This window comes from Hippocampus guttulatus, chromosome 18, assembly GCF_054856545.1.
Source record: "Hippocampus guttulatus isolate MCC_2025c chromosome 18, RoL_Hgut_1.0, whole genome shotgun sequence".
NCBI lineage: Eukaryota > Metazoa > Chordata > Actinopteri > Syngnathiformes > Syngnathidae > Hippocampus > Hippocampus guttulatus.
In genome coordinates, this window is record NC_141278.1 from 10,637,098 (window position 1) to 10,653,929 (window position 16,832).

Consider the following 16,832-nt stretch of genomic DNA (forward strand, 5'->3'; position numbering starts at 1 on the left):
GCAACATGCTTATTATTGGTCAGCTATTTTTCCCTGAAAATTGTACTTTGTTGTTTTTGACCAGAGGAAGCTATTTTTTATTTATTTTTTATTGCTTCCACTGTGATGGAAAAGACTGTTGCTCATTATGGCATGCGTGTGTAAGTGCGTGCGCATGGGTGCATGTGCGGTCACGGGTCGATCGCGGGAGGCTGGTTGATCGAAAAATAGAGCTTTGGTCAAAAAAGGTTGGGCCCTCTTGCTCTACAGGATGCACTGCAGGGAAACAAAACACGTTTAATCGGGAAGGCTCGCTGTGTATTTGTAGCCAATTTAGTCATACAGCCAATTATAGATACATACAGCATGTGTTGCCTTCATTATAAGGCTTTTTATTTGTTGCGGCTCCAGACATATTTGTTTTTTGTTTATTTTGGTCCAATATGGCTCTTTCAACATTTTGGTTTGCCGACCCCTGCGCTAGACCGAGGCCAGGTTTCTGAAGCACGGATTACACTACAGTATGTTTCAAACATTGGGGAGCAAAACCAGATGAGAGACTACTTTTAATAATAGCCAAAACCAACCGCTTCAAAAAGAACGAAACCCTTGCCAATAATTGAGGAATGAGTCAAATGAAGAACCTGACGGATTGAACTGGCTAACCACATTCTTTGAAAGAAAAAAAAAAACCAATTCGGAACGGAAGTCACTGCAGGCGACGCCTTAGCATCGAAAACGTGCAGAAAGCTGTTGACATTTTCAGGGGATGACTCGACGCAATAGAAACTAGTTCGATTTTGCTAAACAAACACTATTTCAAAAAAATACAGAACTGTAATGTGGTTGCGCAAGTGCGCACACCCTAGTATTTCTGCCCCTTTAAGTCTGACAAAAAAAAATTTCAAAATATATTTTTAAAAAGGGCAGCAGATATTTTGCATCGAATTTTCCCACAAAGTTGGGGTTTCTGTTCGATAAAAGAAAATGCCCATCAAAAAGAATGAAAAAAAAGAAGGCACAACTCACATCTATGGCCAAGTAGATTGAAATCAATTCCATTTGTGGAATTATTGTACTGATGTAAATCTTTAAAAATGACCAAATTATCTCTCTCGCCGATTTTTATGAGCACAATATGATTTTGATATCAGTGTGACAAAGTCTATGACATGATAAAAGTTTCATGAGCCAATCAATCCGTGCACCATGACATCTTTGTGCACTCAACATCGGATACGCCTCATTGAAAAATGAGCAGAAAAGAAAATATTCATCAAACAAAAACTGGCTTTTTGGAGTCCACTGATGTGCTGTATAAAACAATTCGGGTGCACTGTTGTTTTCATCACGTGATTGTGCTTCTGCTTGAGCAGAGAGGAGCTGGGTGCTGTTTATTAGCGCAGGGTAGGAGGGCAGAGTGACCCTGGAGCCAAGGAGCAGAGGAGACGTAGTTGGAATCAGTAGAATTTCAATGTGTGCAATATGTGCAGAAAGATTTGGAACATAAATCTTCTGCTTTTACTTTCCCCTCCAGCCCCAGCCTTCGTTTTTTAAATTTTTTTATTTCACCTTGGACTATCACTATGCTCCTCTACACTTATTCACCGAGGACGGTGAATAAGTGTCCCTTCAGTACTAACTGAAAGTCTGCAAATGTTTGACAGATTGGGCAGCTGACACGGGCATTAATCACTGCGCTCAACACCGTGGGCACATCCCAGCAAAGAGACATTCATGTCTGAGGACACTGACAGCAGCACTCTGCCATGACGTCATACATGACATACGAGTGTTGGCGTGCTACTTTAGCGATACCTACAACATCTGTGATATATTTGAGCATGTTATCACGTTGACGTTCAGGCTATATTTTGGTTATCGATTGTCCTGTATGTGAGGCCAATGGATCATCTTATATTTTATACGCTACAATGAAGGATGCGATACAGTTGTACACCCACAGCATGTAAACTGCAACCAAAGCTTGATTTCCAACACACACACACACACACACACACACACACACACACACACACACACACACACACACACACACACACACATAAATAAACACAACAAAAAAATCACGTAGAAATTCAGGTACCGTGTTTTCCGCACTATAAGGCGCTTCCAAGTATAAGGCGCACCTTCAATGAATGGCCTATTTTAAAACAGTTTTAATATATAGGGCGCACGGCATTGTAAGGCACATCGAATAGAAGCCACAATAGTGGCTGCGGTTGCGTTATGCATCCACTAGATGGAGGTATGCTAAAGTAATACAATACAGTACAGCTTTATTTATATCGAGCTTTTACAACCTCTACAGCTGAAACAAAGCGCTTTACAGAACATTGAAAATACTACGTCCCAAAAAAATTTTGAATATTGATCCATATAAGGATGCATCGGATTATAAGGCACGCTGTCGGCTTTTGAGAAAATTGAATGCTTTTAGGTGCGCTTTATAGTGCAGAAAATAAGAAAAACTCGGCATTCATCATTAACACGATCGAAAAGAAGTGGAAAGAAGCAAAATACTTGATATACAGTATATGTTCTAGGATATGTTGGATTAATACCGCACTGACAGTTTCAATGTTTGTGCATGCAAAGACTTGTTTTTTTTTTCCATGATCTGCTGTAGATTGCAAATTTCTCCATTGTGAGGCAAATACAATTTTCTGATCTTAAAATTCTAAAAGGACACTGGGATAAACAAGATCAGAAGAAAGACAAGGACAATTGACTGACATTTTGCCCCACGGACTGTTTTACTGTCAGACAATATTTTCAGGGACCGGCCTTGAAGGTGTGACAGAAAAATACAACAAAATAACATGATATGACCTGCATGAAGACTGTGGTACTTTCGAAACATAATAATAAACACGAATCATGAAACGAGGAGCGTCCCATCTAGCCGCAACACTCTCTGGTCGCTATGGTAATGTTTAAACGTGCCTTCAAAATAAGATACAAAGTGCATGAAAAATACGACTCACCGTCGGCGCATATTATGAAGAATGGGCTTGGTGCGTGGGAATCTCCCGTTGAGACAAATCCGTATTTTAAATCGGAAATCCTGATACTGTCTATTAAATGTAGCCTTCTTTTTCTTGAAAGTCGTCGGCTCCTCTTCTGTCTCCTGGCTGGGCCTTTTCCCGTTCACAAAGAAACTTTCCAAAGATGCTTGTTTTTTACTCAATTTGCTAGCTCCTGGCTTTCATTTTAGCGGTAACCTATCACGTGACCCAGAAGCGCGACTTGACCTGCGTCAAGAGTGACATACATGTAGACGGATCTAACAGAAGATCCGGTAATTTTTCAAAATAAAACATCTTTCAGATTCCAAAATAAATAAAACGAAAGTAATGTAAGTTATTTATTCCCAGCCCGGGGGTTGGGGACCACTGATCTAAATTGATCTAATCAATATGGATTAGATGCAGGTGTGGAACCACGGCAGGCTGTGCTCTTATTGGCTGAAACAGCTGGAGGGTGGGGCTCATCAGCATCAGAAATATTACAAAATAAACTTAATATAAGATTTGTGCCACATGTTAGTTTGTGTCATTAAAAATGCGATAATCAGGATGATTTTGAGACAAATTACTTTGTTCCAATTTCCCCAGTCCGCGGGGCTGACAATGGTAAAATAAATAAATAAATAAAATCTCGGCGTGTGGTCACCAGAGGCCGCCGACTGTATGATCGTGATGTAGAACGAAACAATGGCTAATCATGAAATGAACTAAAGTAATTTTAATGACTGCTTATGATTTTGTGCAAAGTTTGTGTTTCCTTTTGAAAAAATAATACAACTTAAGTATTGTAACAGTGGTTCATACTGTATGGTTCATGATTTACTTCAGGTCTTTATTGCTCTAAAGTGAGATACATTTGTAATTTTAGCACACAACCTGAAAACAAATATAAGATAAGAAAACCTTTATTTGTCTCACAATGGACAAATTCCCAATTTACAGCAACAAAATGATGAAAGGGAGAAGTATAAGTAGAAGATATACGCATAATTTCCGCTCAGTTATTTGCGGGATGTTATGAAAAGAAGCCAAATCGCCAGCTTCATGACCTCTCTTCTGAATTTGCTAACCAGTCATGAAAGATGCAAACTCGAGTTGTCAAGTATTCCATGTGAGTTAAAGAGTGCAACATTGCCCCCATGAGGTACAAAGTAGTAATGTCGGTTCTGTGACTCCACTGGTGGTTGACATGAACGTTAGTTTTACCCTAAATCTTACTCAGACTTGTTGTTTTAAAATCCTCTACAGCACCAACGTATCACTGTTTTCCGCTTCGTTCACTGAGGTGAAAATTTTTAGATCTTAAAAATAAACCAGCTGTGAATTTCATCGCAAATTGCACTTGGGAAAGGTGGCCAAATACGAGTACAAAGCAAGTACGTCAGTCTGTAGCTGCTCATGTTGAGCGCTTTATATAAAATAGAACTTTCGTGATTGTTTCAAAAGTAATGCAACAAATACAATGAAAGTCAATTATGGTCGTATATAATAATGACGATTGGTTATAGTAAATACAGCAACGTAGGAATTTTTTTCGGGCACCCCTAAATTCAAATGCCTCGAAAGTGGTACAAATTAGACGGACCAAAAATGTGTATCGATTACACAACTACGTTGTGTAAAGAATTAAAAAGCACGAAGCAACAACAAAGCTTAAGCTGTGTTCCTCCTCTGGTCTTCCACAGACATTGTACCATTTACAAATTTTAGCACTAACTATTAAACGCCACTAGGTGACAGCATCTACAAACTGTGACCAAGTAATTGAGGGTTGGATTTATGCCTAGTGTTCATATTCCAACATTGTACAGAGTGACAGAGTTTACGATTGCTAAATTGACACTCGCAAATTCCCTATGTTAAAAGCAATAGCAATTTAGCAACATGACATGGCAATATAAAAAATAATTTGTTTGTCCGTGGTGTTATTTGCCTGCTTTGAGAGGTAAACTATTGCATAATTCACTTGTTTGCACCAAATCCATACTGTACTGTGGTTGCGGTTGTTTTGGTACATTGTGGAGGTGAATGCCACTACGAGGCATTCTAACAATATGACAGAGCAATTATTTACCAGAATATACCATTCCGTGAAATTTGTCAAGGAAAGGAATTCAACACATTATAAATTCCGTCAGACAGAGGCATGCCATAAATACAAAAAGGAAGAAAAAATCCTACCTTTGAAATGTCTGTCATCTTCAGAGAGAAACGACAAGAAAAAGATTCAAATTACAATTCGATTTTTGAGAACCGAAATGATCAATGACAAAAATTGAAGACAACACTATCAAATGTGATTAAGCCCACTGAAACTGCATTGTACATTTTCATATGCTCAAAAGTCACCTTGAACAGGGTACGTGGTAAAAGTAATAAATACTATAACATAGAGATCCAATTCCAAAATGGTATCCGTGTGTCCAAGTGTGTGTGTGTGTGTGTGTCTGCAAATTATATTCTTGTATCTTACATTACTGTGTGTAAATGGCTGAAAAAATAAATAAATTAAGGTTTTGTTGTGCTTACAGTGACACACGGGTTTGGGCGTGTCCCACTTGCCCAATTTATTGCACTGCGTTGAGTTTCGGCCCATCAAGATAAAGCCAGGGAGACAACTATAGTGCAGTACGGTTCCCTCCACCGGCAGCCCCTGCGGCCAAGACAACACTCGACCATTTTCCAAAGACGTCCAAACCCGAGGACATAACAACACTGAAAGAGAAGAATGAATCGAAATCGGAAAATGAACCATATGTCATGTTGAGGAAACACATCTGGAACCTCTGTGATTTTATTTCCATTCTGAGACTGTTCTTTTTTTTCCCTCATGTGTTTGTGAAAGAACAGGCAATTATTTTTGTTTACCTGTAAGTAAGGGTTGTAAAAAACAAAAACAAAAAAAAAACACAATAACTGATTTATAGTTAACTTTATACCCAACGAGCTCAATATGCCTCACATACTGGAGTTGAAAGTACAATCGCAAAGTAAGGAGATTTTTTAAAAAGTTGACTAAAATTACTAAAAGATGCTCAGTGCAAAAACCAAATTTTCAAAAACGTGATTTAAAAAAATAAGTTTCCAAAGACCATGATCATATGTATGGGAAAAGAACGTCGGTTTACAAACTGGTTTTAAAAGCATTTACAGTAAATCGAGGAACCATATTATGGATGATTTTAGGGGTGTATTATACAAAAGTGCGTGTTGTTTACGGGATTGTATCGTAATTATATGAAGCATAATGACAATATTTGGACAGCATCTATTCTGTTTTGGAACAGCGTTTTTCTGACAGACTGGGTGCACTTTGAGAGTCAGCCGTGGTTGCACTTACAGCATCTACTTTGTTGGTTGAGGTCAGTCCAGGTACCGCTGGGCAAACATTTCCTGACCTTGGGTCCCACAATCACACGGCTTCCCCTGCAGATGTACTCAATCTCATAGTCAACGGGGAGAACTTGCACACTTCGAATCTGGACATACGTAGACAATGAAATGCGACATGAGACACATAGAAAAATGACAATGTAATTCCAACATCCTCAACTCGTGGCATCTCTCTCTCTCTCAGGAATGATGTTGTACTTGTGTGCAGGAATGTTCTTTAGCCAGCTATCTTTTTCAATTTAGCATAGCTAGCTAGCTCTCTCTCGCTCTCTGAAATGATGTTGTACTTGACATACCTGTCAACTCATACGGTTTAGCCATAGTTCATACGGATTTTGTGGTGAATCTTACGTATATGGCCGTATCGCACAAATCATACGGATTCTGAAAATTTCCGTCCCAACAGGTAGTTCCGTTTGCTTTTGCCCAGAACGGTGCTAGTCTACTCGAATGCTTTCATTTCCAGTAAATCACGTGGTCTACAATAAATATCATTGAAAATTTTGGTGGGTTTTTTTCTGCTGTTATTTTGACATATAAAATGCTTTGGAATGTTATAAGGATTTTTTGCTCTTTATAAGGATTTTTTTTGGTAGTTTATACAGGTTGGCGCTCCGAAAAGTGGACAGGTATGACTTGAGTGCAGGAATGTTCTTTAGCCAGCTATCTTTTTCAATTTAGCAAAGCTAGCTAGCTAGCTCTCTCTCTCTCAGAAATGATGTACTTGAGTGCAGGAATGTTCTTTAGCCAGCTATCTTTTTCAATTTAGCGCTCTCTCTCTCTCTCTCTCTCTCTCCCTCTCCCCCCCTCCACAAATGGCAGTAACCCATTAATCACCTGCTCCTGTGTCAGGCCTCTGTATCTTATCCCACCATCTCTGGGGGGACGGATGATCGCACAACCTGGAAGAGAGAGAGACACACACTATCAGGAGTCGCGGTGCAACTCAAGGGCAAACAATAGAAAGGCCGTCCTCGGTTTAGTTCCGAACAATGCACCAGTTGGCGCCACGTCCAGTGGCCAAATTAATTACGTAAGCAATGGCAATAAATTGTTGGTTTAGACATGTTTGACATAGATATATTAAATAACCGTGCAGAAGAGACACTAATTTTGAAAAGAGCCTCGATAATTACACAGAACACCGTTGCCGCTGAAATTGTCTGATCGGCACTTAAAAATACTGGCCACCTTTAAACACCATTAGCCATCGTTATTTTGATTTCAGCGTGGCCACATTAACAATGGGCAAACTTAATTGCTGTGAATGGATTTTAGGTGGCATAGAAAATCCATCAGAACTTGAAAGTAAAATAATTCACATGTACTGTAATTCTATTTCTCAAGCATTTTTTTTTTGAGTGAGGCATGAGAGGGAATGGAAATAAAACGGATTCCCTGTATTATTTCATTGCTCATTTAAATAAAGACACTGGTATAGAAGAATAAAATCCATAAAATGGGATCCACTAAGTCAGTTTGTGAAAGACAGTTACTAAAAAATTCTTTTTCATAAGAGCAACCCCTCCACGATATGATAAGAAAATATTCTTTCTTGTGTCACGTTTGCAAGGTGGTGGTGGACCCCAAAAAAACAGGCAGGAGGGAGGAGCAGGGTATACTTGACGAATTGTATTTAAAACAGAGAAAACTAAATCCAAAACAAAGTCCAAAGTAACAAACAAAAATCATGACTGGAGATAAAACATGACAGCAACCGAAACATGACTGAAACAAACCTGGCAGCAGCAAACAAAACAAACATGACAGCAGCAAAGAGCAACAATGAGCCGACACTGAGTGTTCGGGCAGGAGTCCTTTTATACAACTAATAATTACATAATGACCAACAGGTGTGCAGCTGCAGGGAGAGCCCTACAGTGCCACCTGTTGGTCGCAAACCAAATCATGACATCTTGAAATCTCACAAAGTCCTTGAATCACCGGCCAAACATGTCCTCTTGTCCTCGCTTCACTATTCTTCTCGGGGTCAAATATATATCTTTGAGGGCTTTTATCCTTGCACCAAATTTCCTCCACTTATCCAGGTATGCATCATGCGGACGGGAAGGATCCCTGCACTGTGAACACCAAATCATCAATCCGTCTTTCACCCATGAGCAAGACCCTAAGTCCTAAACTCCACCACCTGAGGCAGGTTTACTATCCCTAAATTATTTTGAGGGGAGTGAACACAGTTTAAAAATGCAAACGGAGTATAAAACTGAGCTCTTTTGATTCTTTATTATTTCAGGCTGAAACCCATCATTATACACCAAATGTGAAGTGAAACAAGACAGACAAAGACAGAGAGAAATATGAAGGGAAGAATGTGGTGGTTTCTCCTGAGCCCCTAAGAGGACATGGAAGGAGAAAAAAAACATTCCGTTCTCTCGCAAAGTTTGGCATTCCCTCGCAAAGTTTTGCATTCCTTCGCAAAGATTGTGAGAAAACACAAACCTTTTATTCATTTATTTATTTTTGTAAGGGGGTGCGTTGTTTTTTTTAATGCACATTTTTTTGTACTTCCGGGTCAGTTTAGCTAATGTAGGCTCTCATATGCGGCTGATTGAGAGATGATACTACTTCGGGGAAGGAGAGAATTGTGGAGGAGGAATTGGAAACTGCATTTAAGGTCAAGAACAGATTTAATGTCTTTATACTTAAAGACATTAAAGAGCTAAAGCAAATTTCAAAGTAAAATTCCATTAAACTCAACATCCGTGTTTGTTGTTTTCAGTTACCCGGGAGATGACCGTAAGTACATCAATGCACATTTTTAAAATAAAGCTTGCGTTATCTCCCAATCTTTGCGAGGGAATGCAAAACTTTGCGAGGGACCGCAAAGTTTTCTTCCGTGTCCCCTCAGGGCCTCCCTAGGTTTCTGGCCAATTCAAAATGTAAGCGTTCAAGTAGTCGCTTGATGACCTAGAGAGCATTCATTTCAAACCCATTATCTTTGTTATGACATACATGATAGCCACTACCGTAGTTGCCTTTCACATGTTTAAGGCACGAATCAAAAATTTAAAAAAGGAATATAAATAAAAATGTAGTAGAGGTAATTTTGGAAACCAAAAGCGTGCCACATTTCGCCCACTAGATGGCGACTTCAGTTTTGTTTTCGGTTAACAGGTAATCGGCACCTAATCTGATCTACCGTCGTCATGCTCGTTAGGCATGCAAGGCGCTTTCTGTCCAACAAGACAACTAGTATTCATTTGAGGTTTACTGCTGCCATCCAAGTTGATTTTGGAATCGAGCCAGGCTTTCACAATAAGCAATTGTGGTTTCAGTGGGATGAAAAGTGCAGTTAATCAGTATTGGCCTCAGATGGCGCCATTAAGACTGAGATGAATCGGGGCGGAGGGAAGGAGACGAGAAAGAGAGGTTTGAAAAGTGCCAAAGGCAGACACACACACACACACAAGACTCATTTTCCAATTATTTCTTCCTAATGTGCCCGTTAATTTACAGTGAACTATTTTATATGAAGGGATCCACAGTGATTCACCGTGACCTCAAGCGCAACACTCCCTCAGCACCTTAAAACAAATAAAAGCACCGTTTGGGCTGTGAATCTTTTGCTATGGCCAGCGGGCGCATTCTGGTATAGACCCCCTAGCCGCTCAAAACAGCATCTAACAAAATTAATTCATGTACACAAGACACCCGAACTATACATATATATATATATATATATATATATATATATATAAAGTAAGAAGTCATAGACATAGCTTTTTCCTGCAGTGAGGTTGGCAGTTTTTGGTTTTGCATGTTATATGGAGGGCGGCCCGGTAGTCCAGTGGTTGGCACGTCGGCTTCACAGTGCAGAGGTACCGGGTTCGATTCCAGCTCCGGCCTCCCTGTGTGGAGTTTGCATGTTCTCCCCGGGCCTGCGTGGGTTTTCTCCGGGTGCTCCGGTTTCCTCCCACATTCCAAAAACATGCATGGCAGGCTGATTGGACGCTCTAAATTGTCCCTAGGTGTGAGTGTGAGTGTGGGCGTGGATGGTTGTTTGTCTCTGTGTGCCCTGCGATTGGCTGGCAACTGATTCAGGGTGTCCCCCGCCTGCTGCTCGAAGACGGCTGGGATAGGCTCCAGCACCCCCCGCGACCCTAGTGAGGATCAAGCGGTTCGGAAAATGGATGGATGGATGTTATATGGAATCTTGCCATCCCAGAATGTGTCATGTTGAATTCGGGCTTCATTGAAGATGTTCATTTGTCTTAATTATTCTAGCAAAAAATATAGCAGCGGCTACAAATAAGTAGTAAATACAACACTACTCACGATTACAACTGCTGACTGTCCACTTAATGACATCGTCAATCAATTGTCACGAGCAAATTGAGATGTATGATGTCAGATTTTTATGCTCCAAAAATCAATTCCCAAATGAAAATATCAATACATTTGATAAGCCAGTCATTTGAGTGGCCATGTACAATTTATTGCTAACAGTAGCAAAGCTGTACTTTTTGCTCCGCTTCGTTAAACGAGTAATGCGCTGGCGCAGCGGCATGCCATGCAGTGGTCACTCAGGGCTCAATTTTCGTGCTCAGCTAGCACGAGGCGCAGATTAAAGCTGTGTGGAGCTAAGGTAGACGATGGTTTGGTATTTTCACAGGTGCATACGGGGGGGGGGGGGGGGGGTGTAGCGTGGTGGGAAAAAAAAGGGGGGGTTGCACTGTTGTGGGTGTGAACACATGGGACTTGATTCCCTGCCAATTGAAGCGGCTCCTCTCATTCCCTGATAAAGTACGTTTAATACAGAGCAACAAGCAGACCTCCATGGGTGGATGATGTAAAGTTGGCCTAGGATCATTCGTGTCCATGTGTTACTCAATCAATTCATCAATACAGTGATGAAATTAGAAAAACTATAAATGCTTCAACAAATACCTGCTACTGGGAATATGAGTGACTAAGAGTTAGAAAACAGCAAATGTCTCGATTGCTACCCCAATATACATGGACAGAAGACAAAAAATAATTCTCGGCCTGCAAAAATCTTCTCAAACAGGTGCATCATGCAATACACGGTAGTAGCAGTAATACCAATTTGAAACGCTAATATTAACTGACTAAGGTTGTAAAATTGTTCAATATTAAATAATCAATGTGCTCCAGATGTCAACTTTTCAACTCACTTAAGTGTAACATCCATTTTCAAACAATAGAAATATAGTTATGAAGTATGTACCAAAATAAATACACGCTTCATCAAATGGAAAGTACATATTTTTCTTTTATTCATGTTATCAGGTGACAGGGAGCACGAAAGGCTTAAATGTGATCCTTGGAAGGAATAGAACATTGATGGAAAGGTTGAAAGATTGAGTTGGACCTCCAGGGCCCATCCAATCGTATTAGGTCTTGCGTAAAAAAAAATCTGAGTAATCACCATTCAATGGCAGCACTAATCGACAGGGGATCGATTCAAACAGCATGCAGTTCAACAGCTACAATGCTCCCAACTTGAACAGGGACACAAACCAATGTAAAATCTGGACTTTATAGTACATTGAAGCATTTAAACTGACAGAATATATGTTTTATTTAATGTCAAGGCTCTGATTAGGTCTATGTGATCGGCAAAAATGTAGTCATCTAGAAATAAAAAATTCTTCTCAAACTACAGTATATCGCACCCAAAACAACAACAAAAAACATTTAATACTCATTCTTAGTCCGACATCAGAATGTGATGGACGGAGGGATGGTCTCAACTCAGTTGATTGTGTGTCAGCCATGCATGGAATTAGCCGTCATGCGTGTGCTGGAGCTGTCATCTTAGCTCTGATTATGATTTGAAGACACATATGATAAGAGATCGACGGACAGGCGGACAGAACACCAAATTGCCTTAAATTGTATTGTCTGAAATGAGTTTTATTTAGTTTGGCATTAGAACCTAAATGAGCTCTCGAAATGCAGTCCAAAACACTGAAGCTAGTAAAAAGAAGGCAGTACCGTATTTTCCGCACTAAAAGGCGCACTGGATTATGAGGCGCACCGACAATGAATGACCTATTTTGTAATTTTTTTTTCATATATTGGACGCACTGGATTATAATACGCAATCTACAAGGCATCCAAATCTAGATGGAGCTAAGCTCCTTCCGTTCGACTTGAGAGGTGTTCATGACCGCCTCCAAAAAACGTAAATTAACGATTACTTCAATGAAACTACGAAAATTGAAAATCATGCATCAAAACAGAAAATCAAGCAAGGAAATCACAAAATACATTTTATACCCCCCCTACAGAATTTATTTTGGCATTTCGTTGAGCGTAGCTCCAACAGAACGATCAGATGTCAGTAAAATGCAGGAGACTGGATTGTCTCTGAAGTGTTTATTTATTCCTTTGTTGTGTACTGTATTCACAAATGAGGAAAATAAATAAAAAAATATATAAAATATAATATAAATAAAAAATAAATTCTAGCTTTATTTTGTGATTTCCTCGCCGGATTTTCTGTTTTGAAGCATTGTTTTCCATTTTCGTAGTTTCATTGAAGGAATCGTTAATTTACGTTTTTCGGAGGCGGTCATGAACGCCTCTCGAGTCGAACGGAAGAAGAGAAGGCACGGAGACGGACAAAGACGTACCTATATTTGTTGAGACTGTGAAAACTATTAATAAAGTGTGCGTTTTAAAAAACAACACCACGGCTCTCCTTTTTTCGTAGCTGCAACAAAAACTTATTTAATAAAGCAGCGACACAGTTCACTGAACCAACAGCAAGTTATAACATTGTAAGCATGTCTCCAGCAAGGAGCCATCTTGGGGTTGACGTATTTCGTAATGACCATACACAAGGCGCACCGGATTTTAAGGCGCGCTGGGAGCTTTTAAGAAAATGGAAGACTTTTCGGTGCGCCTTATAGTGCAGAAAATACGGTATGTATTCGTATTTAATAACTATGTATTGAAAGGCAGGAACTAAAAAAAAAAACTGAAGCAGAAACTTCATGAACCCTTTCAGGGACAGTGGTTACTAGAGTGAACACCTTATCATGTTATCAGGTTACTGCAGGGTGCACGAAGGAGTTAAAAAAATGTCGGGCTTGTGATATTTGGAGAATAATGTCAAAAAGCGCAATCCAAATCCAAGCGAGGAGGCACCTTCAGTGTGTTAAACCTGAGCAGCCTTTTAATAGAACAGATTACTGTGGGAGGCAGAGGCAGCGATAAAGATGCCACCAGAGGGGGGAGAATATGCCAGAAGAATGGGAACAGACTCTTTGATGAAGAGGTCAGTCGAGCTTTGATGGAGATGGGGAGTGACCTTGATGCACAGCTCTCGTCGCCTTATTTCGCACTATAGGCGTCACTAATCCATTTCAGCACAAGGGGAGGGGGCGGGGAGATTTGGTCTCGGAATCAACGAGATGAGCGAGAGAGCGACGAGATGGCATTCCTTGTCATAGACTGTGACACAATTTCATTGAAAAGCCCGTCACAACCATCATCTGCCTATTCCCTGTTCTGTCTCTCACTACATCTTCCTTGGCGGGGGGGGGGGAACAATCCATTTACAGTCTGTCATTCCATAACGGGTCAAGCACAGTCTAACAGCCTAAATGCTAAACATCCGCTTCATTACTCACCAGAGGCCGGGAAAGCCCTAGCGGAGGCAACTCCCATTGAAGAGAGCCCCCCCCCCACCCCCAACACCTTGGCTCCGATGATCGGCACAAAGAGGAAATGGCAGCGCTCTAATCTGACAGCAGGTTTGTGTGTATATTACAGGGATGGGACAGCTGCCTCTGGGTATTAGTGCGGCATCAGTGCCTTCACTCTTAACTGAAAAACCAAATGGTCATAATAATAAGCATGATGGGTTTACAGCTGATATTCATTAGCTTCCCCATCTCCTGTTAGGTGCGAGTTCGGATTTCTATCTTTGACAGAGGGGGGGGGGGGGGGGGGGAATAGCCCTCGACCACGACAAGTCCCAAGAGTAGTCCGACGAGTTTCATGCTAAGAGTTGGACTGACGCAACAGATGGAAAGGTCTCGAGACCTCAGCTGCGGAATGCTAAACAGAAACGAAATCGCGAGGATGTGCGGAAACAACCACTTAATTGCTTTTAAACCATTCAGTGCGAAATGTTTTTGACCTGTCAGAGTTTAAAAAAATAGCATCCAGTATCGGCGTCGTAGCTACTTAAGTACCGTATATGCCGTATAAATAAAAAGAGGTCACCCTTACAAAAAGGTGGTCAGAAGTTTACATACCCTCATTATGAGCATGAATGTAATGTATAATAATAGATCTGAAAGTTGTTTTTCAGGTTGAAATGATTTACATTTTTTAATGAGTTTTAAAAACAGGAATTCACTGTTATATATTTTTTTCCACATGGGGTCAACATTTTACATCCAAACATGTGGCTGAGAGAATGAATTCTTGGATGCATTTTGCTGCAGATGTAAACGATTTGCAATCAGTTAACACGTTTGAAGAATCGCAGGTTATATACAAGACTGTCACGACGAAATAAATAAATAGTGCGGCAGCGTAACAACGCGCCGTGTCAACATAATGCATCTAACGCAATAACTCACCTATATTTGTCAGACCTATCACACCGATGTGATTGAAGCAGATTCCATCAATCGTTCAGGTGTGTCTTGGCGTACATCCACACGCGCGCATCGCATAATGAATGATACAAGTTGGTCAAATGCAAAAACGAGCTCAACTTCACACTTCAGTGATGCTACACCGAGGCGTAATCGGCTCAACAAACACCATTGTTTGTAAAATGCTGAGTAACATTTGTTGGCATTTTGGCATTTGACTGAATATATGTCTGCGATTGGCACCCCCCGCGACCCTTGTGAGGATAAAGCGGATTGGAAAATGGATGGATGGATACTGAATATATGTAAACATCAATTATTTATATCCCGTATTTTCTGCACTATGAGGCGCTTTGGATTATAAGGCGCAACTTCAATGAATGGCCTATTTTAAAACTGTTTTCTTATTTATGGGGCACACTGACATAAGGCGCATCGAATAGAAGCTACAATAGTGGCTGCGGTTTTGCTCTGCATTCACGAGATGGTGCTACGCTAAAGGGAATACAATACAATACAGCTTTTTTATATAACTGCAGCTGTAACAAAAACATGGTGACAAAAACGGACAGGAAACATAAATGCAAATGGCATAACAAAACAATAAATTACAGACAAAAGTTGTCAAGAAGATTGATTCAATGAAAAGGCACACAAACCTCATGGGCTCACATCCACAAGGAGCGAAATATCGTTCCAAGTCTTGGTTGTCTCCTTCTTCCTTCGTTTGGTCAGTACTTAACTATGCTTTTGGTATTATCTTAGGTTTCATTGTGGCTGCACAGAGCTGTGTTGGCGAACGCACATGTCAGTTCGTGTCGGGCAGATTCCTTTTTGGTTACAATTGGTTCCTGCTAATAATCACCACTAGATGGCGTAGGAACACGAACAGGGAAACAACTCAATGGGCAATATGGAGACTAACACAATATATAAGGTGCATCGGATTACAGTCAAACCTCGGTTTTCGAACGTCTCTGTTCTCGACCAAATCGGTTTTTAGACCAAACATTTCTAGTTTTTTATGCCTTGGATTACGACCGAAAATCAGTTCTCGACCAAACTGAGCGCACTTGAATGCGGCACTTGACTCCTCTTGCCTTCCTTACACGAGGAAGTGACGCTTCCTCGGGTAGACGAGGAAGTGACGCTTCCTCGAGTAGCGTTCCATTGTGAGCAGACGTGTTCAATAAAGATTTTTTTAAAAAGAGCGTGGTTTCGGTTTTCGAACAAATCGGTTTTCGAACAGCCTTCTGGAACGGATCGTGGTTGGAAACCGAGGTATGACTGCATAGGGTGGACTGTGGGCTTTGGAGAAAATTGAATGCTTTTAGGTGCGCCTTATAGTGCGGAAAATACGGTATATATATATATATATATATAAAGTCTCGCAAGGCCAATTGGGAACTATTGAGCCTCTTCACAGACCAATTTGCCCAAGATATTTCACCTCATGATAACAGCTGCATTGATGAAGCATACCGGGACTTCTGTATTCCTATCTTGCGACACCACAAGCACTAGGCGGGCACAGTTTGTATTCTATATAATGGTAATGACATCAGTGATGTCCTACATCACTTGTATTACTTTACTCCCAGAGCCAACAAGAATCTATAGGAGAACTGCTAAAGAACCCGAGAGATACGCACTATCAAATACGGAATCGGAATCACCAGATTCTGATGAAATTCCCATCCCAATTTGGCGCGCCACTATACAGGGAGTCTCTGCGGACGCTGATGCGCGCAGATCACATCGTGATCTGCAGACTGCAGTGAGAGGAAGGGAGCAGGTGGAAGAGAGAGGA

The 16,832-nt window shown here is 40.6% G+C and overlaps 1 protein-coding gene across 2 annotated transcripts in view; it reads right to left on the minus strand.

The window, feature by feature from the left end:
• Window positions 1-16,832, minus strand: part of gabbr1b (gamma-aminobutyric acid (GABA) B receptor, 1b) — a 154,491-nt gene that overhangs the window by 107,324 nt on the left and 30,335 nt on the right. For both annotated transcript variants that reach the window (XM_086136027.1, XM_086136028.1), the window contains 4 exons: window positions 7,260-7,324; window positions 6,370-6,508; window positions 5,559-5,744; window positions 5,211-5,228 (listed from right to left, as the gene is read on the minus strand). In XM_086136027.1, the coding sequence (XP_085992153.1) occupies window positions 5,211-5,228; window positions 5,559-5,744; window positions 6,370-6,508; window positions 7,260-7,324 (408 nt within the window). The remainder of the gene's footprint in view (window positions 1-5,210; window positions 5,229-5,558; window positions 5,745-6,369; window positions 6,509-7,259; window positions 7,325-16,832) is intronic.